This window comes from Apodemus sylvaticus, chromosome 7 (assembly GCF_947179515.1).
Source record: "Apodemus sylvaticus chromosome 7, mApoSyl1.1, whole genome shotgun sequence".
Taxonomy (NCBI): domain Eukaryota; kingdom Metazoa; phylum Chordata; class Mammalia; order Rodentia; family Muridae; genus Apodemus; species Apodemus sylvaticus.
The window spans coordinates 69,307,493-69,333,973 of NC_067478.1; the positions used below are offsets into that span (position 1 = coordinate 69,307,493).

At 34.7% G+C, this 26,481-nt stretch overlaps 1 protein-coding gene across 7 annotated transcripts in view; it reads right to left on the minus strand.

Moving 5' to 3' along the window:
- Positions 1-26,481, minus strand: part of Myo9a (myosin IXA) — a 229,491-nt gene that overhangs the window by 135,961 nt on the left and 67,049 nt on the right. For 6 of the 7 annotated variants that reach the window (XM_052188139.1, XM_052188138.1, XM_052188141.1 and 3 more), the window contains 6 exons: positions 23,771-23,833; positions 21,253-21,352; positions 19,693-19,749; positions 7,821-7,918; positions 6,063-6,189; positions 1,751-1,840 (listed from right to left, as the gene is read on the minus strand). In XM_052188139.1, the coding sequence (XP_052044099.1) occupies positions 1,751-1,840; positions 6,063-6,189; positions 7,821-7,918; positions 19,693-19,749; positions 21,253-21,352; positions 23,771-23,833 (535 nt within the window). The remainder of the gene's footprint in view (positions 1-1,750; positions 1,841-6,062; positions 6,190-7,820; positions 7,919-19,692; positions 19,750-21,252; positions 21,353-23,770; positions 23,834-26,481) is intronic. The other variant, XM_052188140.1, reaches the window with a different exon arrangement.

Genomic DNA, 26,481 nt, shown 5'->3' on the forward strand with positions numbered 1-26,481 from the left:
TAAAAGGTGCCTGAATGGGGAAAGTGGGTCACTGGAGTATGTCTTTGGGATTATATCTTGCCCTAGTCCTCTCTTGTGGTATGCACAGCTTCTTAGCTGCCATGAAGACCTTTTGTTCCCACCATGGGTTTGGGGAGCTTTTGTTTGTTTGGTTGGTTTTGGTTTTTGTTTTTTCAGGAAAAAAAAAAAAAAACAAAAAGAAAATTTAGTAAAAAACAAAATGGATGTAAAATAAACTTTTTTTTTTTTTTTTTGGATTTGGTTTTTTCAAGACAGGGTTTCTCCATATAGCCCTAGCTGTCCTGAAACTCACCACTGCCTGGCATAAAATAAACTTTAAAAGACTGGCCAGCAATTTGAAAAAAAAAAAAAAAAGAAAAGGAAAGAAGACAAAGTATGATGAGCACCAAATTACTGAAGAAAATTAATAAAGAAGAAATAACTGCGGGGGTAAAATACTGTTCTCATAATTCTATCATCTGTTTTCCCTGTAATAGTAAAATGAAATAGAATAATTAAGAAGGGCTGGGGATTTAGTTCTGTGGTAGAATACTTCTCTAATATATACCAGATACAGAGTTCAATGGGATGGAAGGATAAACAAAAATTAAAATCCTTGAAGAGGGACTGGAAAGACTGCTCAACATTTAAGAGCACTGGCTCCTCTACTAGAGGACCTGGATTCAGTTCCCAGTACCTACAAGGCAGCTTACGCCATAACTCTGTACTCCACAGGCACTGCACACATATGTTAGTTACAATGTACAAATAAATTATTAAGTCTTTATATCTAAGAACCTTGAGGAAAAATGAAGCTTACTATTTAAAACCACACCCAGTCTCTGCTACAGGAAGGTACTCTGCACATTACCAAAGGAGAACCATAAACACCAAGCTGGCCACAAACGCTTTGGTCTATACTCCTATCCTGCCTGCAAGATATGGTAGGTCAATGGTGGCTCAAAACTTGTGGGAATAACCAACCAATATTTGATTTAAGATCTACTCCTTAAGATGGAACCCATACCTAACCCTGCATGAGTGACCAAGAATCAGAGGCTAGAAAGTTCAGGAACCTAGGGTAAAACCAAATATACTGGTCTTAAAAAAAAAATACACTGTGACAAAATGACTCCTAATGATATTCTGCTACAGTGCCTTATTTAGCCATCATCAGCACTTCCTTTGGCAGCAGATGGAAATAAATTCGGAGACCCAGAGCCAGACACAAAGTGAGAGACCCTGGAACACACAGCCCTAAATGAAATATTCATCAAATCCCTCCCCTTAGAAGAGGAGGAAATGATGTAATAGCCAATGGGAATGAAGAAAACAAGGTCCTTTAAATCAATAGAAGCAAAGAGCACATGAACTCAAAGACTGAAGCAGCAGCCACAGGGCCTGCACTAGGTCTTCTAAGGCTTTCAGGTTTGTGTTTCTATTGAATTCAAGTATGCAAATGAGTCGGTCTCTGATTTTTTTTTTTATGCCTTCTCTTGGGCTCTTTTCCTTCTGCTGGCTTGACAATTTTTGTTTTGTTTTATTACATCTTAATATATAAGTAAATATAAAACCACACTGAATTTTAAGCTTCCAAAAGTATGGAAAATTAACAGTTTTCTCTCAAAAATACTTTAATTAATACATTTTTACCTAATGTCATCTTCACCTAAAAGAGAAAGGAAAAAAATCCCTAAATACTCTATATTCTAGAATATTCAAAATACTTTTGAGCACAAGAAAATCATACCTCTGCCAGCTTATATGGTAAAATAAGCTTTTCTCCCACTGTTACCGTCTTCCTTGTAACTAATGCTTCAAATAGCATCTCTTCTTTAACCTAAAAAGCAGAATGATATATTCAATATGTAAGATTTATGAGGGAGAATGAATTATATTGAAAAGCTAAAGAACAAACTTTAATGAAAGTCAAAAATATGCAATGAATATGAAGAAATGCAAAGAAAATACATAGGCAATCTTAATGACTAAAGTAGAATTTAAGCGTATCACTAATCATAATTACTCAACCTAATATAGAAAGAAAAACGTTAATAAATGGTTTCTTTTCAATGTATGCTTCCAAGTGAGTGTTTAACTCTAGAGAGCTTGTCTAGCATGTAAAAGATCATAGTTCTCACCAACATCACAGACATCACACACACACACACGTACATATGTATGTATGTATCTACACACATACTTTTCTAGACTTTACAATCTAAAGATAAGAAGACTAGAAGATAAGAGCACTTCTTAAACTTGAGGAATACTCCTAGTGAGTACTTATGTTCCAGAAATAAATTTTGATATGTGACTATTATATTTTGAAATAAAGATGATTCTTTGTTTTTACTCTTACCCCAGAAGTCAACAGTATCCTTTTTATTTATGACAGGGACTCACTTAGTAGCCCAGACTGGTTTCAAACTCATGGTGAAGCCAGGCAGTGGTGGTGCATGACTGTAATCCCAGCACTCTGAGAGGCAGAGGCAGGCGGATTTCTGAGTTCGAGGCCAGCCTGGTCTTCAGAGTAAGTTCCAGGATAGCCAGCCTATAAAGCCTTCTATAAAGCCCTGTCTCGAAAAAACAAAAACAAAAACAAAAACAAAAACAAAAAAAACAATCAAACTCATAGTGAACTTCAGGAAACTCAGAACCTGAGTGCTGAGGTTCCAGGCATATACCATCAACATCTGACTGAATTATTTAAAAAAATGAATAAAAAGGAGGGGGGAACCTATATACATAGCTCAGTGGTTAAAAAAAAAACACTTGTTCTTGCAGAGGACCAGATTTCAGTTCTGATTACCCGTGTAGTGGCTCACAATTATCATAATTCCAGTTCCAGAAAATTTGACATCTTCTTGTAAACTTCTTGGCCGATCAGGCACAAATGTGGTATACATACGCATATACAAGCAAAGTACTTATAATACACATGAAATAATTTTCAGTACAAAATCTTTGCTGTGTATGTGTGCAGGGTATGTGAGTAGATGTGTATATGTATTTAGGCACTGTAGAAGATAGGAATCAATGTCAGATATTTGTTTATTTCTGCCCATCAGATTTTATTTTGTTTAGCTATTTTGTTTTCTGAGACAGGATATCTCTATGTAATCCTGGCTGTCTTGGAACTATGTAGACCATGTTGACCTAGAACTCACAAGAGAGCCATCTGCCTCTTCTTCCTGAGTACTGTGATTTAAGACATAGCCTAATTCTACCTTATTTTCTCAGGCAAGGTCTCTTATGGACCCAGAGCTCACCGACTGGCTGGCTACTCTGATTAGCCAATAAGCTCAGGGTATTTGCCTTTCCTGCCATCCTCCCTCACATTTACCTTCCCAGTGCTAGGTTTATCCCAGATTCATGACAAAACCAGCTTTTACTTAAGTATGTATATCCAAACTCAGGTACTTATGCTCTTATAACAGGCACTTTACCAGCTGAGTCATTTCCCAACCCCTAATTTCTCTTTTAAAAAGCTCCCTGAACCTCTCTATTAACTAGTATCTGACAAAAACAAACAAAGAAACAAACAAACAACCGGTCAAGAGACTTGAGGCCTGAAGGAGTTGGGAGGCCCAGTGGGGTGGAGTGGAGGTGGCATCCTCTTGGAGACAGGGGAAATGGGCTGAGCAATTGTTGGGGGTCTGACTAGAAGGAGGTAATCACTAGACTGTATAAAAGATTAAAGAAAATTCAAATATATAAATATATGTATGTATTTATTTGATAGTACCAAAATAAATCGGAATCTGTGCCTAAAAAGAAAAAGAATAGACTCCTTGGTAGTTATGTCTAAGTTGAAAATGGGACCACCAGATACAATATCCAAATTTATCATAATACTAAATGGTTAACTAAAATAATATCTGAAATGCATGATTGAAATCAAATCTATGACCATCAAAATTACAGGCTTCAGATACCAATACAACAGTCTACATGTTGGTAGAAATGTATTCCAGAGTGAATCTAGCTCCAATTAAAGGTACTCCTTTTTTCCAGCCTTTTCTATCACAGTATCATTCTATTAAAGTTAATAAGCAATGACCAGTCATACATAAAGAAAAAATAAACACTACAATTAGGAATATGAAAATGAGGTATCCAATGCTCTCACTTGGCACTCTAGCATTATAATGGACACATACATACTACTACTAATAAAAAACCTTTAACCAGGCAGTGGTGGTACACGCCTGTAATCCCAGCACTCTGGGAGGAAGAGGCAGGCAGATTTCTGAGTTCGAGGCCAGCCTGGTCTACAGAGTGAGTTCCAGGACAGCAGGAGTTATACAGAGAAACCCTGTCTCGAAAAATCCAAAAAACCAAAAACAAAAAACAAAAATAAATAAATAAATAAATAAATAAATAAATAATAATAATAATTAAAAAAAAAACCTTTTTCTCTAAAAACTAACCTAAATTATGCCAAGGACAAGTAACTAGTAACTAGTCCTATTCGCAATTAATTAGTTTAGACCTCTAATGAAGGGAGATATGAACCAAGATTTGAAAGGTATTATTTGAAATTCCAAATTACACACATCAAGCTATTTCTACTGCCCCAAACCAGAAACAAGTGAGATGGTTCTTCAATTCATAAGTGGATTAACGACTGTAGTACACACACACACAATATTACCCAGAGGTAAAAGAATGGTGATTTTGAGACAAGTTCTCTTTATGTAGTCCTGGCTGTCTTGGAATTTACTATGTAGAGCAGGCTAGCATTGAACTCAGAGATCCACCTGCCTCTGTCTCCCAAGTGCTGGGATTAATGGAGTGTGTGCTCTGCTGCAACCACCACCACTACATGGCCCTAAAAGGATGTATCTTAAATACATGCTACCAAGTAAAATAAGTTATTCCAAAAATACTAATAACTCTATAATTATAATTATATTACATGTGGAAAATACAAATTAATGTGAAGAGGAGTTCTAGAGCAGTGAAAAGATTCTAAGACTATAATAGTAAATGCATGACTTCATACATTTGTCAAAATCCATTCAGCACAAATAGTGGGCCCTACTGTATACAAATTTTAAAAAATTACTTAAGGCAGAAATGGATTGCAGAAGGAGTATCGGCCATGAGAAGATACTCTAGCTATATAACAAATATATGAAACAATCTCAACAGAGGAAAGAGGAAGAAAAGATGAAGAGCGAAGCAACAGTGAAGACAAACTGTAAATACTGGCTTTTAATCTAAAATTATTTCCCACAAGGAAACTGGTGTTAATTTGATACTGTTATAAAATGAATACTGTCTGTGAGAAGTATATGGGCGATAGAGGGTGAAAAGATAGGTTTCTGCCTGTGGTAGTGAAAGTTTATAGACATGTAAGAGGAAAATTTTGAACAATAGTATGAAAAATGGATTTACAGACATGGGTATGAAATCAGTTTACTACAGATACAAATGATTGCATATGAAAATTTGTTGTAAATACACAGTTAAAATACACCCACATATTCTCTTGATCCATCAGATGAGGCACCCTAAAAGAACGCTAATCTCATGGGGGTAAATCTGGAAAGATGAAGAGTTAGCTGGAAATTATAACACACCATAACTCTGATAAGAGCCTGATGTACAAAGAAGCATGGGACCTGACCATTCAGTCCTCCTCAAGCCATTTAAGAAAATATTTGGTAGTTGCACCTCTTCTCTCTACTCACCAAAATACCCATCTTCAAATAAAATCATCTAACCAAAATTTGAAAAATATCAAATTGGAAAGAGCAACATTGGCATGTGCCCAGGACATTTTAAAATCTAGAGTGGAAATATTCATTCTAATTAAAAAGCTGAGGGATGATATGTATTAGGAGCAAGTGAAGGTACGGGAAAATACAGACCTAAGAATCCTGGCACACTCACAAGTAAAAAAAGGCAGGGATCCAACTTCTGGAAACACTATTTTAAAACAATATCAAATTCATTTTTAACTAAATAACCACACTTACAAGTAAAAGGATATATAAAACAAAAATAAGACATTACCCAGTATCTAAAATAAGTATTGAAATCGAATGACTCACTTCTAATAATTCTGAGACAATGGGCAGTACTTCAGGATTACAGATATCAATAGAGTCATCCCGATAGGTCTTCTTTTTATACGAGATATTACCCAAATGTAGTATTGCTGAGAGCAAAGAGAAAATCCTATGAAAATAGAAGCACAGATTAAAGTTTGCAATATGCATTCTCAATACTCATTTCACTCTAAAATCCCAAACAAATTCACCAGTACAAAGTACGAAGTATTTAATCTTCACAAAAGAATACTAATTTTAATTAAACTTTATTATTTAAACTGAATGTTAAATATTAAACAAATTATATATAACATGAATCCCACACACACTTCAAAAACAGTTCTAGAAACAGCTAGATACAAAAGTGTCTGCAGATCTGAACTCCATCTCTGATGTTTCCAAAGCAAGCACTTCATGCAAGGAACCATCTCTTCAGACCTATCAAAAGTTTTTACATTTCCATTCTACTTATATTACCATGCATAAAAACTTTGTGGTTTTTCTGTTTTGTTTTATTGTTTGATTTTTGAGGGTGCTGCTGCCAGGGACTGAGTTTATGTCTTGTGTGTAGAAGGCAAGCATTTTTATCATGGAATTACATTAACATATCAAGAAATTTTAAAATAAAAGCAAACATGCAAATATGAATGGAATATTATATATTACATATAGGCATGTATAACATACGCTAAAGATCACTGATATAGAAAGTAAAAAATTATAAAAACAAAGTAATTTTTAAGTTATGTCTATATACAGCTTCAAGAAGCTTCATGAAATCCTCAAATTATATGCAAATGTTTATGAACATACATACATCTTACCAAAGTATTTTAGCTTTCATCAGCTTCTCAAAGATTATATAGTGAAATAGGGAGCAGGGGGACACTCAACCCTTAATATGATTAAGGCACTAATGATGCCATTTATAACACTGTTCAAACGAACCAAAGAAAGTAGCATGACTGTTATGAAGATAGCCAACTATTTTTCTGATGGATCGGAGGCCTGCTCCACAGAAAAAAAAATGGTTGGCTAATAGCCCCAGTAGAGGAACCCACAACCATTATTTTGCTAAAGACTTTCTGTCAAACTGCCTTCTAAATATATGTTATACCCATAGATTAGTGCTGCTTTCAACTATAGTCAAAAAAGATTCTTTTTGCAGTGGGCAATCAATGCAGAGACTCATAACTGGTCACAGTGTTAAGAAGTACTACTGAGTACTACCCTAGTGGGACTTGTATAAAAATCCCACAATACTCAGAATTCACCACAAAAAACAGGGTTAAAAGCCAAAGGAGAGGAGTGTTGCAAGTTGCTGTCTTCTGAACATTACATGGTCACTGAACTTACCAATTCAGAGAATCTATGGTAACTTGTAACAGACCTGAGCAATAATCTCAGCATGGATGAGGGAAGTATTCACGAGGCTCCATCCCTAGCAGAGGAGTTATTGGAATTTGGTGGCTACTGGGGGAGAGGAAGTCATTTTTCTTTATAGATGTGCCTGGAGGTAGGATCCATCCAAGCTTATGCAAGCAATACTAATTCTATTTGTTGGGTTACAGAAGAAGGAAAAGGAAGACAAAGAAGCTAAAGATGATATAATAAAGATATATACATGTATGAAATTGTCAAAGAATAAAAAATGTTTTTAAAAGAACTAAAATGGAGATCTCTTAAAGACACATCATGTTTTGTTTACTACTGGGAAGAATAAAACTACAGTAAATGAATGAAAAATTTAAAACTCACTGTCTTCGTGTCTTGGGAAGAAATCCTACCATTTCCATGGCCAATTGTAAGCGTTCAAAATCATGCCTCAAATCTTCTCCTTCCACTGTGAAGCAATCCTGCTTGAGACAAGAGGTAGAAGAAAATATATATCAAGTTTACTTGTTAAAAACAATGTAAGCCAATCATTAAGTAGGACCCTGTGTAAATGCAAAGTAAAGCTAATAGAATATTTAAATATAATCAGACCCATTAAACCTCTAGAAAAAGTAAACATACCTATCACATATTGATAGTACCTTTTATCTTCCCTTAACAATAACCAGCACAGGATATCAAAGGGAAAAGTAAGAAAGCTAGCAGTACTTATAAAATATGTGAATACCAAGTTTGATTTTAATGGCACCAAAGAGTAATATATGTAAGGTCTTGAATTAAACACACAAAAAAATTAGAATAGTATACGGTTGAGAAGTGAAGCCTAGACTTATATAATATAAACTAGATATTATAGTAGATATATAAAGAAAATATAATAATAGCAATAATAAACACACGTGCACATAAACCATAATGATCTTCGGGGATGTGGGGAAGCATTTTGTCAAAACAGAAAATTGCTAAAAAAAATAAAATAAAATAAAAAAGTCACATGAATCAATAAAAAGTTATTCAGAGGCTGGAAACAACACTTAAGAAAACTTGCTGTTTTTCCAGAAGATGCAAGTTAGTTCCTTGTACTGACATCAGGTGTCTAACAATCACCTGGAACTCCAGCACCAACTTATCTGATGCCCTTTTCTGGCCTTCATGGACACAGGCATACATCTGGCACACATTCACATAAACAAGTACACTCACATACACATGAATAAAATAAAAAGTATTTTTTAGTTGTTATGGGATGGCAAGATAATTCAACAGGAAAAGCACTTATCATTTGAGCCTGACAAACCTGAGATCAATCCACAGAAACTCCATAAAAGTAAAAACTCATAGGGAAGGCTGAAAGAAGCTGAGAAGAAGGGCGACCCTGTAGAAGGACCAGCAGTCTCAATTAATCTAGGCCCATGAGATCCCTCAAACACTGGACCACCAAACAGGCAGCATTCACCAGCTGATATGAGGCCCCCGACATATATACCATAGAGGACTGCCTGGTCTGTGTTTATTCAGAGATGATGCACCTAACCCTCAAAAGACTGGAGATCCCCAGGGAGTTTAGAGGTCAGGTGGGGTAGTGGGTGGGGACATCCACGTGGAGATGGGGGGACGAAGGGGGAGAGTTGGGGGAGAGGTATGGGATGTGGTAAGTCGAGGGTGGATGGGGTGGGGGAGATAAAATATGGAATGTAAAAAATAAATTTTAAAAAAATGTAAAAATTGGTAATTTCAAAAGACCCACATACATGCCTGACACCCATGTGTGTACCCACATACACATCAAACATACATGAAATGATTTTTTTTTTTTTTTGGTTTTTTTGGATTTGGTTTTTTTCAAGACAGGGTTTCTGTGTATAGCCCTGGCTGTCCTGGAACTCACTCTGTTCCAGGCTAGCCTCGAACTCAGAAATCCGCCTGCCTCTGCCTCCCAAGTGCTGGGATTACAAGCATGCACCACCACCGCCCAGCTGATAATTTTTTTAAAGATAAGTTCCTTTTTATTTTTTCAAGATTTACTTATTATATGTAAGTGCACTATAGCTGTCTTCAGACACCCCAGAAGAGGGCATCAGATCTTAATATGGATGGTTGTGAGTCACCATGTGGTTCCTTGGATTTGAACTCAGCACTGTCAGAACAGTCAGTACTCTTAACTGCTGAGCCATCTCTCCATCCCGATAAATATTTCTTTTAAAAAAATAGCTTTAGGTGGCATAATGACTCTGCAGGTTAAGGGTCCCTAATGACCAGCCTGATGCTCCAAGTTTGATCACCAGGATTCACAAAGGGAAATGGGAGAACTAACTCCACAAGTTGTTCTTTGACCTCCACTCCTACACAGTGGCATGCGTACTATAGCACACACAAACATGCACCTCCACATATGTACACACAATAATAGTTTTAAATTATATTTAAAAAAAAAAGTAGCTATGGATGCCAAAGAGATAGCATGTGCCGTAATCCTAGCACTAGGTAGGTAGGAGAAGAATGAAGAATTTGAGGATAGCCTCAGCTACACAGAGAGTTTAAGGCCAGATGGAAGAAAGAATGGTTGTTGAGCACTGTATTTATATTAAATATTTTATGAGCTGGGGAGATGATACTGACATTAGGAGTGCTTGCTACTCGTAAAGAGGACTGGAGTTTGGCTCCCAGTACTCACACTAAACAGCTTACATCTGACTAACTCCAGCTCAAGGGGGTCTGATGTCTTCTGACTTTGCAGGTACAAAGAGACAAATCACATATACAGATGAACACAAAAGAAATCTCATAAAAAAATTTTAAAATGTGTGTGTATCTGTGTGTATATATGAATATGGTAGCATATGCCTATAATCCCAACACTCCAGATACAGAGGCAGGGAAATCACAAACTCTATGCCAGCCTGGACTGCAGAACATGATCCCATCTCAAAAACCATGAAATAAAACAACTAAACAAAGAATGCTTTTTTATATAAAAAAGTAGCTATGGATGCCAAAGAGATAGCATGTGCCGTAATCTCATAATTTTTTTGCATTTCAGCCCAAAAAAGTCAACAGTAATATTATACACACAATCCCTTTACATGTTCACATACCACTTTATAGAGAGGTTGTCTAAAACATTTCAAACTTCAATTTACTTTTTCTTTTTTATTAATCATTTTATTCATTTAGATTTCAAATGATACCTCCTTCCCAGTTACCCCTCTACCAATCCCCATTTCATCCTCCCTAAACCACCTTCCCTTGGTCTTCAATTTACTTTTTAATACCTATCTTCCTAGGGAATAATATATGAATTATTCAACAGACAAAAGAACTGATCTGTTTTATTAACCACAAATTGCAAGCATCAAGTCAGTGCTGAGATCAAATTGCGGAAATAAATGTGGGGAAAATAGAGGGCTGAAAATAAAAACAAACTGCCAAACAATCAGACCCTGACTACGTGGGACCTGATTCCAGTAACCACAGCAAACATTTATAGTGTCTAACTCCTAATGATCTATGCCACCTTATCACAAATAGCAAATTGGAAGATGACAGATATGTGAAGTTTACTCTTTAAAAAGATCATGAAATATGTGTCTATTAACTAACATATGGAACCCACACTCTCAGAGGGCATAGTCTCCTATAGAGACTGTCTCTTACGACAATGTCATTTTCCTGAATAAATCTTTTCTGTGTCTCTTCTGTTCTATAAATATTTTCGCTCCCATAACTTCGTGTACAATTACTGAATCAATACTGAACTGAATGACCTTGAGAATAAAGTGCTTCTTCATTTTTTAAAAATATTTACAGAGTCTATAACATACCTAAAAATCTTACTAGGTATTATGGCCTAATGATTACATCTTGAAACAAAATCTAAAATTTATAATTTGAGTTTGGAAGACTAATGTATTTTAATTTTCCATGTGGAAAGGTACACATGCGCACTCCAAAAGTTTAAGTAATTTTCATTGGCCTGCAATAAAGTCTTGTTTATTTGTGCTTTGTTATTCTTAAACAAACAATGCATGCTTTCTTATATGTGGATACTACTTTTAAGATTTAGACACATATGTTTCATTTAGAATAACCTCAGAGGTTGGGTACCTAGAAATGGACTAGGAGCAAAAGGGAATCTTCCACATTAGGAAAACAGAATATAATGGTATAATGAGTATACAAGCAAACCAGAAGAGAAGGATTAAATGGGGAGGTAAACAAGAGGCCAGGGTAAAGAAGAGACGATGGAAATAAAACAACACTGAAAGCCCTTTGAAACTTCTACAACTGTAAAAACTTCTTAAAATATATACATAAAAGAAAGGAATTTAAATGAAGAAACCATATAATAGGGGAGCCAATACCCCAACTAAATATCTTAAGCCACCAAGTAAAGCCCTTAGTGCCAGGAATGGGTTACATCTTATTGAGCTGGCAAAAGGGGTCCCATAGAATCTCCTCCCAAATATTACAGGCTATTGTCAAGGCTAATGATTATACTTCACAACCTAAAAACAAGGCCCTACTGCTGAAAACACCACTTACTTACATTGTCAAAAATGGAAAATCAAGTTGGTGCCCACTATATGCTTCAGTCCTACTGACTAGAGTTCAAAGGGGTGGAAGGTGCTACTTTACATACTACAAGTGAAGAAAATCATCAATATTACTACCCAGCTACAAACCCTGCAACCTACGATAGTGACCTGGCTGCAAGATACACTGACATAATAGTGGCACAATAGTAATGGGAATAATCAACCACTCCTTGAATGAGTGTAAGGCCTATTTCATGAGCTGGAAACCATACCTGACACTGTTGAAGTGGCTAAGAAACTGAGACTACACAGGTTCTGAGCAGAACCTGGTCACTATTGTGCTGTAACAGCAGTTCTAAAGATGTGGTTGACACCTCTTTGGGAGCTTGAATGACCCTTTCACCTCAGGATCACCATCCTGCATATCAGGTATTTATACTACAATTCATAACAGTAGCAAAATTACAGTTATGAAGTAGCAACAAAAATAATTGTGGTTTTTTTTTTTTTTTTTTTTTATTTAACCCAAGACTGGCATAACATGAGGAACTGTATTACAGGGTTAGAGCATTGGGTAACCATTGAGAACTACTGTGCTAAAAGAACACAGCAATAAAATTACTCCTAATGACACATTGCTATATTGTACACAAATCAGCCCTTATCAGATAAGCTTCTTCTTGCAGTAGATGGGAAATACAGAGGAGACCTATAATATGCAAAAATTAAGAGGCTTTGGAGTATGCAACCCTAAATGGAATGTCTTCATCAAAGCCCTCCCCTCAAGGCTCTACATGAAAGATGAAGAAATATTATAAGAAACAGAAGTGGTGGATGGCCCCAAAGAAACCGCGTTTTCAGACACAACGGGAATAATACAAATGAACTCACATAGACTGACAACATCAAATCTGAAAATGTTCACACCAGACAAAATCCCAGCATAAAGAAGTGACCACAAAATTACTCCAGGTACCAAAAAGCTATTTGGGAAATGGTAACTGCAGGGAAAGGGAGTATCAGTTTTCTCCAATGAGGTGGCACTGGGTATATCAACAATACTCCAAAGCGGGCCCATGCCCAGGAATCGTCCACCAACATAAATAGGATTCCAGTTTTCTCGGTACTTTTCAGTTTAGTTTGCTTTTGGTTTTTTATTTTTTTGTCTTCTTATGTGTTTTTTTTTTTTTTTAATTTCTTTTTCCTTTCTCTGAGAGTGAGTTGTGTGCACATCAAGCTAGGTAAGTAGGAAGGTAGAAAAGATCTAAGAGGAATTAAGAAGAGGAAAAAGAATATGATCAAGTATATCATAAAAAAATATCTTAAATAAAAGTAAACACAATTTCACTCTGTAGTTCAGGCAGGCCTGGACTCACAGCAAACTTCTTGCCTCAATCTAAAAGTACTAGGACTACAGATATGTACTATCGCACTTAGTAAACACATTTAAACAGTAAAACATATTTGAAGTTTTTTATTTAACCCAAGACTTCCATTATTCATTTTAAAGTATATCACACATTTTTGTTAATATGATGGAGAGCATAAACATGTTTATATAAATGCAACATACACGGCAGTGAGTCTTAAAACTGATGGGGTTTTTATCTGCTACAAAATGAAACAGAAACCTAACATACTGAGAAAGTGAAGTAAAAAACATGCTGAGCAGGGCAGTGCTGGCGCATGCCTGTAATCCCAGCACTCTGGGAGGCAGAAGCAGGCGGATTTCTGAGTTCGAGGCCAGCCTGGTCTACAGAGTGAGTTCCAGGACAGCCAGGGCTACAGAAAAACTATGTCTCGAAAAATCCAAATCCAAAAACAAAAACAAAAACAAAAACATGCTGAAACAGAAATCTTCCATGTTAGAAGTCATCCTCAATCAAATATTTTTTGCTCACAAGTATGATGTGGTCTCAAGAAATACCAAAATAATAATTTATTTTTTTAAACTGCCTTGATTTCCTTAACTGTTAACTATAATGACAGTTGCAGAGAAAAAAGCAAGGACAGACTTAATTTCCTAGACCAACACCATCCTTATCTTACATGAGATTTTTCTAGAAGCCAGTCTTTAAATACACCAGGATTCAAAAACAACTAGGGGAAGAACAAAAACTAAAATGTGGAAAAGGTAGCCTAAACATAGAACATTACAAAAGTATCCACTACAGTGAGTTCTCTAGTTTCATTTCTATTGCTGTAATAAAACATCCTGATATAAAGCAACTTAGAAGGAAAAAAGTATTTATTGAGCTTACAGTTCCAGGACAAAACCATCATTTTCAGGGAAGTCAAGACAGGAACTTAAAAGCATCACATCAGTCAAGAGTATGATCCTTGCATGTTTGGTTGATACTAGTAGTGTTCACCTAGTACTCTCTATCCTTATACAGGAAAGGGCCCGAAATTATGGGATGCCAGTGCCCACAATGGACTAGATCTTTCTGCATCAATTAACAATCAAGACAGCCAGGCGGTGGTGGCGTACACCTTTAATCCCAGCACCTGGGAGGCAGAGGCAGGCAGATTTCTGAGTTCCAGGACAGCCAGGACTATACAGAGAAACCCTGTCTCCAAAAAAAATAAAAATAAAAATAAATAAATAAATAAATAAATAAATAAATAAATAAATAAATAAAAAATCAAGACAATCCCTTACAAACAATGCCCAGAAGCCAATTAATTTTGATACTTCTTCAATTGAGACTCCTTTGTCAGGTGAGTCTAGGCAGTGACAAACTAAAACCAATCATTCTACTGTGTAACTAGAGCTTGATTTCAAATTTATCTCTGAGAAACAATATGAAACTAGAACTGAAAGAGCTGTACACATAAACATATATAAACATATACTTATCCCTAGTTTTTTATAAATAATATTTTGCTAAATCATGAATTGGAGTCTTGGGAAAATAAACAAACAGAAAAGACGTTAAGTAATTACAAGGCTAGCCTTTAGATTGGAATTACACAGAATAGGATTAAGTCACAATGGTAACAGATATTAACATAGTATCAAGCTGGGCATGGTGGCCTATTATCTAAACATGAGGTCAGCTGAAGGTCTGAGATTGCCTCAGACTTGCAGATTATTCTGGGCAGCAGTAAATTCAAGGCCAACAAAAATAACAAACACAAAAACACCACATAATCTAATTATTTTATTATCATCCATATTTTATAATTGGCAAAACAAAGGCCAAGAGAGCCTAAAGATATTGAAAAGCCTTACATTTGAATATACTATTAGCCACTGAAGATGGAAAATATGCATTTACTAAATATCTACCTACCAGTCATATCTCTTAGTCAGATAGACTCTCTATAATCTCAAAACATGAGGAAATAATCTTATATATAACAAAACATTACAAGTTCAACAGTTGAACAATACTAGTCATGTAAGTTCAAATAACTTGCATGGGTAAATGATGCTTAATTTATTCCCCAAACATAGTATGAAGAAAATCTAAAGGAAAGAATAAACTACAAGATACTCAGAATGATTACTTGTTTTTGAGAATTCACTTGGAAGAAAAAGAATCAGGAGCTCAGTGTGGTAACGAATACCTTTAATCCCAAAGACAAAGACAGGAGTATCTCTGTGAGTTTGAGGCCAGTAGGGTAAGTGTAAACATAAACATATATAAGTATATAGGCTGGAGAGATGGCTCAGTGGTTAAGAGCACCCACCGACTGCTCTTCTGAAGGTCCTGAGTTCAAATTCCAGGAACCACATGGTGGCTCACAACCATCCATAATAATTAAATAATTTAATAATAAATTCACAAAATTTTTAGGCAAATGGTTTGATCTGGAAAATATCATCCTAAGTGAGGTAACCCAATCACAAAAGAATACACATGGAATGCAATCTCTGATAAGTGGATATTAATTAGCCCAGAAGCCCTGAATACCCAAGGCACAAATTGCATAACAAATGACTCCCATGAAGAAGTATGGAGAGGGTCCTGATCCTGGAAAGGATTGATCTAGCATTGGAAGGGAATATAAGGACAGAGAAAAAGGAGGGAGGTGATTGGAGAAGGGATGGAGAAAAGAAGGTTTATGGGGCATATGGGGAGGGGGGATCCGGGAAAGGGGAAATCATTTGGAATGTAAACAAAGAGTATAGAAAATAAAAATATTAAAAAAAAAAAAAAAGCTGGGCATGGTGGCAAGTGTCACTAGGGAGGTGGAGACAGGTGGGTGTTGCTGGCCAGCCAATCTAGCCTACTTCCAAGTTGCAGCCCAGTGAAAGGCATGGTCTTAAACAGACAAATAAATGTGGGTAATACCTGAGAACAAAAAAATTGTTTCTAGCTTTACATGTGTACCTACACAAATAGAAAAAAATCATACACACAAGAGCATGCTTACACGCACATGAGCACACATGCACACAAACACACATACACACACACACATACACACACACACACAGAAACTATAACTACAAAATTCCTTTAAATAAAAAAGATATAATCTTATTCAAATGATGGCAGAAATTATAGAAGTGATGTTTTTCCCTAGCACTTCAGTGTTCAGTTCCCTAGCAAATTCGTCATACCTATTGTCAAATTTAATACAAACTCTGAAGACCATTTTTGGAGAATTTTTTTTCTTTGCTTGGTTTTTAGGGGTTTTTTTTTGTTTTTTGTTTTTTTTTGTTTTTTTGTTTTTTGGGGGTTTTTTTGGGTTTTGTTTGGTTTTGGTTTTTAGAAAATTTCACTATTTAGCTCAAACTGGCTTCATATTTGTTAAGTAGCAGAAGCTGATCTAAACTTGACATATTCCTGCCTCAGACTTTCTGAGTCCTAGATTATAGGCCTGTGGCTTTTGGTCTGTTTGAGACAGAGTCTTGCTATAAAATATAACCCAAAGTGCAAAGATCACATACATGCTGAAGTAACCAAAGCCCACTGTTCTCTGAAATAGAAATCAGGAATAAAAGGATTAACTAAAAAAAAAAAAAATCAACGGAAAAAATTAAATGACATTCTGAAGGTCTCACATCAGTGAGTGGAGGAGCTAGTTAGTATTCTCACATCAAATTCTTAAACATTACTTTAACTTCAGACAAATGCAGACCAATCCAAAGTTCCACAGGAAAATATGAACAAGTAATCACTCTTACTTGCAGAGTTTGCAGTGGCCTACCTGCTTTCCAAAGAGGCATGATTCAGTTGATATGATAAATGAAATATAGACCAGAAAAGAGTCTTTGAAGTAAAATAAATTATACTTTTAATATAATATATATTTTTATATATACTTATATATATATATAATATATAATATATATAATATAATAAATTATATATAAATTTATATAAATTATACATATAATTTATATAAATTTATATAAATTATATATAGATATAATAAATTTATAAATATTATATATAATATAATGTATATTTTATATATATACTTTTAATAATTCATCAATAATATATAACTGAAATATCTATTTTCAAAATGTTAAGTCTGAAACCAATACATTCTTAATTAGGAAATGGTAATGAAAGTATGCTTTGTCTGGAAAAACCTAGCACCCACACACATGCTGATGCTTCACAAGTGGCATAGGCAAACTTTGCAGTTAGTATTGTTTATAATGACATGCAATGAGAAAGCAAAGATTAAGACATGCTATGTTTATGGGAAGAATAATTTAAAACCTGATTCTTTAGTTAATAAATATAGCTAGATATATCTATGCTTTTAGCCTTTATAAGTGACTTAACTGTAGTTTGAAAAAAAGGCATTTTTGTCATCACTTTATGGTTACAAATTTGTACTTATATAAAATATAACAGTTACACATGGTCATTTTCTACCACATATACCTTTATATAACTCAGTTTAAAACCTCTGATAAGGATGGCCTTGTCAGGCATCAATGGGAGGAAAGGCCCTCCTTGGTCCTGTGAAAGCTCGATGACCAAGCGCAGGGGAATGCCAAGACGGGGAGGTGGGTGGGGGAGAACCCTCATAGAAGCAAGGGGAGGGGTAATGGGATAGGGAGTTTCGAGGAGGGGGGTAACTGGGAAAGGGGATAACATTTGAAATGTAAATAAAGAAAATATCTAATTAAATAAATAAAATCTCTGATAATTTTTCAAGATTTGTATTTGTGTATCCAAAACAAGCCACAGAATCCCTGAAACTAGAGTAACAAATATCAAACATCAGTGCTAGGAACTAAGTCATGGTCCTCTGCAGTAGCAAAAAGTGTTCTGAGACATCTTTCTAGTTCCATAAGATAATCTTTTTTAAAAATGTGCATTGGTGTTTTGTCTATATGAATGTCTGTGTGAAGGTGTCAGATCTTGATGTTACAGACAGCTGTGAACTTCTGGGTGCTGGGAATTGAACCTAGGTTCTCTGAAAAAGCAGTCAATGCCGTCAATGCTGAGCCATCTGTCCAGTACCATAAAATAAACTTGCTTATAAGGATATCAATAATTTGGTGGTGATTAAGGCAAAAGGTTGCTTGCTTGTTTGTTTGTTTGTTTGTTTGTTTTTTAGCTTTTTAAGACAGGGTTTCTTCGTGGAGTCCTAAGTGTCCTGGATCTCTGTCTGTTGACCAAGTTGGCCTCAAACTCAGAGATCCACCTGCCTTTGCCTCCCAAGTGCTAGGATTAAAGACACTTTTTCCCCCCGCAAAGCAAAATGTTTATAAGAGCTTCTCTTATACTTAAAAAAAAAAAAATCAGAGAAAAAGAATATTCATTATAAACATTCAGTTTATATGGAAAAGATGTATACCCAATACATCGGGTGTCATTCTCCCTCACTCTCCACCTCATTTATTTGCTACAGGGTCTCTCATTGAACTTGGAACTTACTATTTTCAGTTAGAATGTCTAGCCAAAGAGCTCCTTGGTTCTGTCTTTGTATACGCTCAGCTGTGGAATACAGACCTGCACCACATCCAGTTTTTGTATGGGTACTAAGAATCTGAACTCCTGTGTTCATGTTTGTACAAGAAGCATTTCCTCCAGTGAGCTATCTCCCTAGCTCTTAAAAAGTGATGTCACTTTATTTTCTAAAGGTTTATTTTTATTTGATTCATATGTGTGTATATACATGTGGATGTGGGTGTGCACCCTCAGAGGCCAGAGGGGACATTAGATCACCTTGAGTTGGAGTTACAGATAGTTGTAACAAGCCACTTGACACTGAGTCCTTAGAACTAAATTCTCATCCTTTAGAAAAACAGCAAGCACTATTAACCACTAAGCTATCTCTTTAGTCCAATAAAAATAATTCAAAGAAACAAGTATCAAACTAAGAATGAAGCTTAATGGTAAAGAGTGAAAGAGTGTAGCTAGCAGTCAAACTGCACTGAAACGAAACAATAAAAACCTAAAGGGGGGAAGGGGAATTACTGGAGTTGAACAGAGCCACTTCAGTGCTGGCCATCAGGGATGCAGTCAATTTACTGTTCATAAAAGTGAAAGTTTAATGAAGATTAAACATTAGTCTAAATATATAAAAATAGTAAACTAATCTAGCAACAAACTATTACACATAAATCAACCATTCAAAGTAATAAAAGCTAGTGATCCTCTTTCCTCGCACTGTTGATATATCAGCTCATCTTCATGCTGACTAATGAAGATGAATGCAAATGAGCAATGTGAAGTCCCTTTAACAGGAACAAAAAATATTTAGGTACTTGTACTGACCGGCTCAGAATCATAGCAATAATCATCCCAGCTCTGTCTGAGAGGTTTCTTTGTTATCTGAAAGTAAGGTACATTAGTTAGGTAGAAGTTATTAGGGTAGAATTATACTTCTGTAATGATCTCTGAGATTCATTTTGTATAGCAACATACTCTAATAAAAACTAGATAAATATTCAGATTTTGGGAGATTGTATATTATTCTATTCAACTTATAAATGTCATTGTCCAGTGACTCTGATATTTGTATTAATCACTAAGTTCCTTATCCTATAAGTACTGATATTATTGCATGTATGCTGTAGTCACTCATTACACAAAAAGTCAGAAGGACTATAAAATACTGAATCAGTAAAAATTATCTCATTTCAAAATGCTTACAACTTTGTTTAAAAGAAAATAATTACTCAGGGGCTGAATTAGTAATTCTTAAAAATATACTTAATTTTGAATACTTAAAATATTCTAGCATTCAAACATATAGTGATGTAATTTATAAGTTTTGGATCTATTAACATAAAGTTAAGGTAGTTTATATTAATATGAAGTTGTAAAGTCAAAAATTACCAGGCAGAGCATACTGTACATTTGAGGAAAAGTCCATGGTGTTACATTGATAATATTTAATAGATAATTTTTTACTCACTCAAGTGTAAATTAAATAAAAAAATACTAAGGGTACTTTTCATTGTCATAAAGAACTTTTTCCCATAAATATATTTTCCCTCAAACAAAAATGAGAGATTATTTTATTCTTTAAGTGATATAATATCGCAACAATTCCACTAATAATTGGATTTGGAATTTTAAAATGAGGAATAGAAAAATAGATGAATCTATATCCTGAAAATGTGGGAAGATCATTCCTCAATATGGAAGCTTTAATGCTGTTTAATTCTGAATTTAAAAAAAAAAATTCTCTAAATCATTTGCCTTTGAGAAATTCCTGATGCTTTGTTCTATTTTGTTTTGTTTTTACTGCAAGAAAACACAATGTAGCACAAGTTGCCCTGGAATTCATTATAGAGATCAAGCATGGTAATTCTTGCATCAGCTTCCCAAATGATAAAATTACTGGAATGAGCCATTATGCCTGGGTTCCTATAGAATGTTTAAGAGGACTGTTCATTAAATTATACAGTGATACTCTATGCCAGTATCAGAGCATGCAGACATACATGCATTAGACTGCAAAACATGCAAATCAAGTTCAAAGCAATCTCTTTGCAATTCGTTAAGCATTAATCAACAATTAAACTCAACATCCTGGGGTATGTAAAAGGTCAGTCATGACAAAAAGAATGTAACATTTTTTGATAAGAAAGTATGATAAAACAGCTTAATATTATTAAAAGAATCTCACAAAATGCACATAAAAATACATAATTTTTATCACTTATATAAAATAGATATTCCTTCTTAAGTTTGGAAGGTATACCACATAATTTTTTAGACTATCTACATAAAGGCAAAACATATCTAAACAAAAGCACTATAAAACTTTCTCAGTAATTAAAATTTAATTATGCTCTAAATTTCAAAATGTTTTTCATGAATTCTTACCTGGTTGAGAAAATGATACTCCTCAGGCTGTTTAAGGTGGAATGCTAACCTCTCTTCTTCACTTGCTCCTGCGAGGAGGTAATAGAATACATGATAGTTCCTGTTGGGAACAAAACATATAATGAACATTACTTTTCTAGAAACATTTTTTATTTTGTTTTGTCATAAAAAAGACAGTTGTCCTTCTGCTCAAACAAGGAGTACACCTTGCACAATTCATACAAATATCTTTATAGTACTAAAAAATTGGTTGTAAGACTCACATTGCAGAATGAAACACCAAGATGCAACTCTGGCAAGATTCATCCTCAGGGATGCTGAAAAGGCCTGCTGTTCTAGCTCCCTGCCTGATTCTGCCTCACCTGATGCTGTTTCCCAAGACTTGCTCCTAGAACAGCTTCAGGAACAGCTGCTAATTCCTGATGACCTCAGTTCATCCAGACTTTCAGACAGAGCCAGTCAGAACACCAGTCAAGCCCTGTACTTTTTAAGCATACACAGACTGGATAACAAATGCTAAGGCTAGCTTTCTCATGTCTAACCTATTTTTTCCAATTTTGCTACCCATCCCCACACCTTAAAAAATAATAACATTCATTGCCCCAATTCAGCAGGAAGAATCTATGGAGGACCATAATCCCGATCCCTTAGGTTTGGGTGTCTGGTTATGGTTATTTGGTAAATAGACTGATATTTTAAGGAATATTTTGGAAATGGTCATAATTTTGGGCAGTGAGAAAACTAAATAAAGAGCTTAAACTTGGGGATTTCTGTCTTTCCTTTCCTCTTCTCTATTCTTTCTTTCTTAGGTAAAGGGAAGAAATTAAAAAGAAAAAGGGGGATAGAGTAATATTATAAAACAAATAGATATAAGATGGATTACTAAATTTAGTCTTATACAAAAAATTTTATAGCCATTATCTTACATTGGTAGAAATTTCTAAATTTTGATGCAGAATTGAAGTTATATTTTCTTAAATTGATACAGAATTTATATAATGATACAGGTTTAAAGTTTTCATTGGTATAAATCTTTGTATATTGATACATATTTTAAATTAATTTTGTTACTCTTAGATAAGCATTATGCCTATGCAACTCATTCAAGAATACAAGTTTTAGACCCAGTCCTTCTAATAGCTGCTATTACAAACTATTTAGGATGATTAAGTAATGCAAGTAAAGGTCAGATAGTAAACTCATGGTAATACTAGATTCTGATTTAATTATAATAAAATGTTTTCAATATTATTCAAATAGTAAATAGCTAAAAGTAGTCACAGTTTAACAGTTTAAATATGGTATATATAGACAGATAATCTTCAAAAGCATCAGAGATCCTCAGAATATGACATCTAAAATCACCTCATTAATAGATTTTTTTGATTAGGAGACATGTCTGTTCCTGACATTACCCACTTCACACTTCAAAGAAGATACTGAGCAACATTACCTCCATGTGGAGCTGCTCCAATTGTGGTGGCAAGGTGACCACTGGGCAAGAACTGCCCTAATTCATTTGCAGACCAAAAAAAAAAGACTGTCCATGAAAGGACATATGATACAGGATCATCGACAGCTTAGCTCTGTCAAGGCAGAGTAAGCTAGTCCTTCATAATTCCTGCTTCACTTAAAGTCTGTCAGTCGGTTCTGGGCCAGAAGACTGAAGATAGATGCTCTGTTATGAGGACTATAGAGGACTGTCCGGGCAGTCAGCTTTATCTACACATTGTTTAAGTTTTGAAAACAATGTCTTTGAGTTTCCTACATATTCAGGTGATATTTAATTCATTCTTGTATCTCTGATGGGGTTGAAGACTAGTTACAGTCTCATAATCAAACTTGTTTAGTCAAAGTTGTTTAATCAAAGTTGTTTAGTATTAAGGAAGATGTTCTTTCTAGATTGGAAAGGATGGTTTTCAGATGGTAATACAACTTAAAATCAAAACATAATTCAGGTATAGCATTGTAAATGCTTTAAGTTAAGATAGATAATAGAGTACTGTATCCACACTGACAAAATTGATACATGTTCTAAGTGTATATTGCACCTTATAATTTACATAATTGTTGCAACTGTGCTCAATTTATATCTGAGATAAAAAAGCCTTTTAACTAGACAAAGTGGGGAAATGTTGTGGGTTTGGTCTAATACTGCTTGTAATACGTTAATTTGGGTCCTAAAATTGCACAAGAATCTACACATGACACTGAAGGAAGCCTGCAAAATCGGTTGGTTTTGATTAGTAAATAAAGTTGCCAGCAGCCAATGGCTGTTGTAAGATTTTCTGTCCTAAATTTACCTAGAACAGAGAAAGAATAACAATTCTGCATATCCAATAAAAACCTTCCAACTAAATTTAAAAATATAGCATTCTACCCAAGAAAGAAATAGTAGTTAATATAAATATGAAATCTGTGCATAATGCACAGTGAAGAGTCACAGTATACAAATAAATAGAGGGAGTCTGTCTGATGCTGCAAACTTGATCTAATTATACAAATAAAAAATATATACCGTTCATTATGCTCCTGATAAACAAGTCTAGATTTTTCCAGAAGATATTTTTCAACATAGGCCCTGGAAAAAAATAAAATTGGTTGATATAATAAAAATTGGTTTATGTAAATAATAAAGTTTAATATATGGTAGATTTTATTTATTTAGACAATTCAAAACTGTAAGGATCATTCTCCAGATGACAGTTGCACATCCACCATTATAATTGATATAGATGATATTAGCATTATCCATGTTAAAATCTCAAAATCCTAAGACATCAAATGGCTATTGAGTAGGATAAGCCAGTGAACATATCAAGAGTAAATATACAATGAAATCCTGTTTCAAAAACAAAAACAAAACAAAATCTTCTACTAGTAATCAGCAACACTATCACCATATGAATGTGAACCCATGTCTGATTTTACTACAAGGTTGACGTTCAACTTTACTACTTCCTAGACATCTCTTTTTCTTCCATCCTAATCTACTAGAACAAAAGTTATCAGTTCAGAGAAAGAGACAGTCATACTATGTCTCTATTTTTTCTAGTTTTCTTGCCTCTTCAAATAAAACAAGCTCTTGTTATGATGACAGTCATTTACTAAAGACAATTCCTCACTTCATAAAATTATTTCCTAGTCCTTCCACTTAGCAAATTTTTAATACTCAACATAAATACCAATGTTTTTCATAAAACCTCCAGAAACATACTTCAATCAACTTATCATTTACTATGATTAACTTATGTGAGTATCTAGTTCCCCAAAAAACAATGAAAAAGTCAAAGGCAAAAAAACATGTTTACATAGGTTTTTTTAATCTTCAATATTTAGAACAATGCCTGATACTCAAAATGCACCCCACAAATACATGCTTAATAAATAAAAATGAGTTAATAATGCTCAATCCAAATATGTTTGCTTAGTTTTTGTTCACCACAGAAAAAATGTTTAAACATTTTTATGTAATCAACAGAAGAGCCTGTATTTCCTTCAATAAAGGAAACTAGACATTTATTTCCTAATTCACAAAACTATTTTAAGCAATGAAGCTTACTATTACATTTGAGGTTAAAAAGCAATATATATGACTTTACCTACAGCCATTCTCTTCTGAAACACAACTATAAACCCAACTTTTTTTTTTGTTTGTTTGTTTTTTTGTTTTTTTGGATTTGTTTTTTCCAAGACAGGGTTTCTCTGTATAGCCCTGGCTGTCCTGGAGCTCATTCTGTAGACCAGGCTGGCCTCGAACTCAGAAATATGCCTGCCTCTGCCTCCCAGAGTGCTGGGATTACAGGTGTGCGCCACCACTGCCCAGCTAAGCCCAACTTCTTGACTATATTCTTTTTTTAAAGAAAAAGTACTAACTGAGCCTTTGTAAACTGGTAAGTCTCAAGAATCAAGAAAAGAAATGACGTTATGAAACTGCTATTGAACACCTCCCGAGGGCTTTTGTGGTTGTTGATAACATTGGTTTTAGGTTCTTCACAGATGGGAAAAACATTGTATACACAGTAGTTTTGGCCATGCTTTTTTTTTAAACAAAGAAGTACAGATATAATTCAAATAGCATAAAAAATAAACTATCATCTACCTATTAATAGAGATATAAAATCACAATAATAACCATCAAATAGAAAAATAACAATTTATATGTATGGTGTATATGCATGTGTGTGTTTGTACTGACAAATGTTCCTGAAATGCAAAATAGTTCAATATTAGAGAGAGGAAAAAAGTATCGATGTATTTCAGAAGGAAGGCATGTTTATCTGACAAAGATCCCAAATACAACTTTGATAAAATTTAATATGCAACATTAACATAAACTCTAGACAATTAAAATCAATGTTTAATTAGTTAATACAATAAAATTTCTTTAGCTTGAGTATTGACATAAAAGGCAAAAATAATATTATAGTATATTTGTAAAGGCCTAGCTTTTAAATATCCTCTACAAAGGCCCATAGGCTAAAGACTGAACCAGCAGCCTATAGTACTAGTAAGGAGGAGACAGCATCAGTGGAAGAAAATTAGATAACGTGTGCCCTTGCAGGGAATACTGGCATCTTCCTCTCCATCTCTCTATTCTTTGCTTGCTTTCTACCCACTATGTGGTTATCACTATGTGATCTATCCCACAATCCCAGCAATGATACTCTTGTTTGCCACAGAACCACGAACAACACAGCCAATCAAGCATGGACCTACACTGCTGCAAGTGTGAACCTAAATAAAATCTTTCCTCTTTTATCTCTGGTATTTTGTCATAGCAAGGAAAAGTTGGCTGTGTCAGTTACATTTTCTCATTGCTGAGGCAGAATATCTTACAGAAAAAAATTACTTTGAAAGAAATGACTTCATTTTAGCTCATGGTTCAGGAGACAACCCACCATGGCAGAATGGCTTAGTTTCAGAGGTGGGAGCTTTAGAGCAGTTTGTTAACTGTTCTGAGCAAAAGTAGAAGCAGAGAGCTGGGGCCAAGAGTAGGACTGGGATATGACCCAAAGGCCAGGCTCAAGTGAGCTACTGGTCTTTTTACAAGTATTATAATATGCTTTGAACAATCAAGACAAACAGTAAGGTACAAACAATACATCAAAGCACTAAATGTAAAACTATAATAATCAATAGATTCACCCGCATATACAATAAGCAGTAAGAAACAATAATGCAAGAGAAAAAAACACACTCAGAATAAAATACTCAAAAATAAACTCA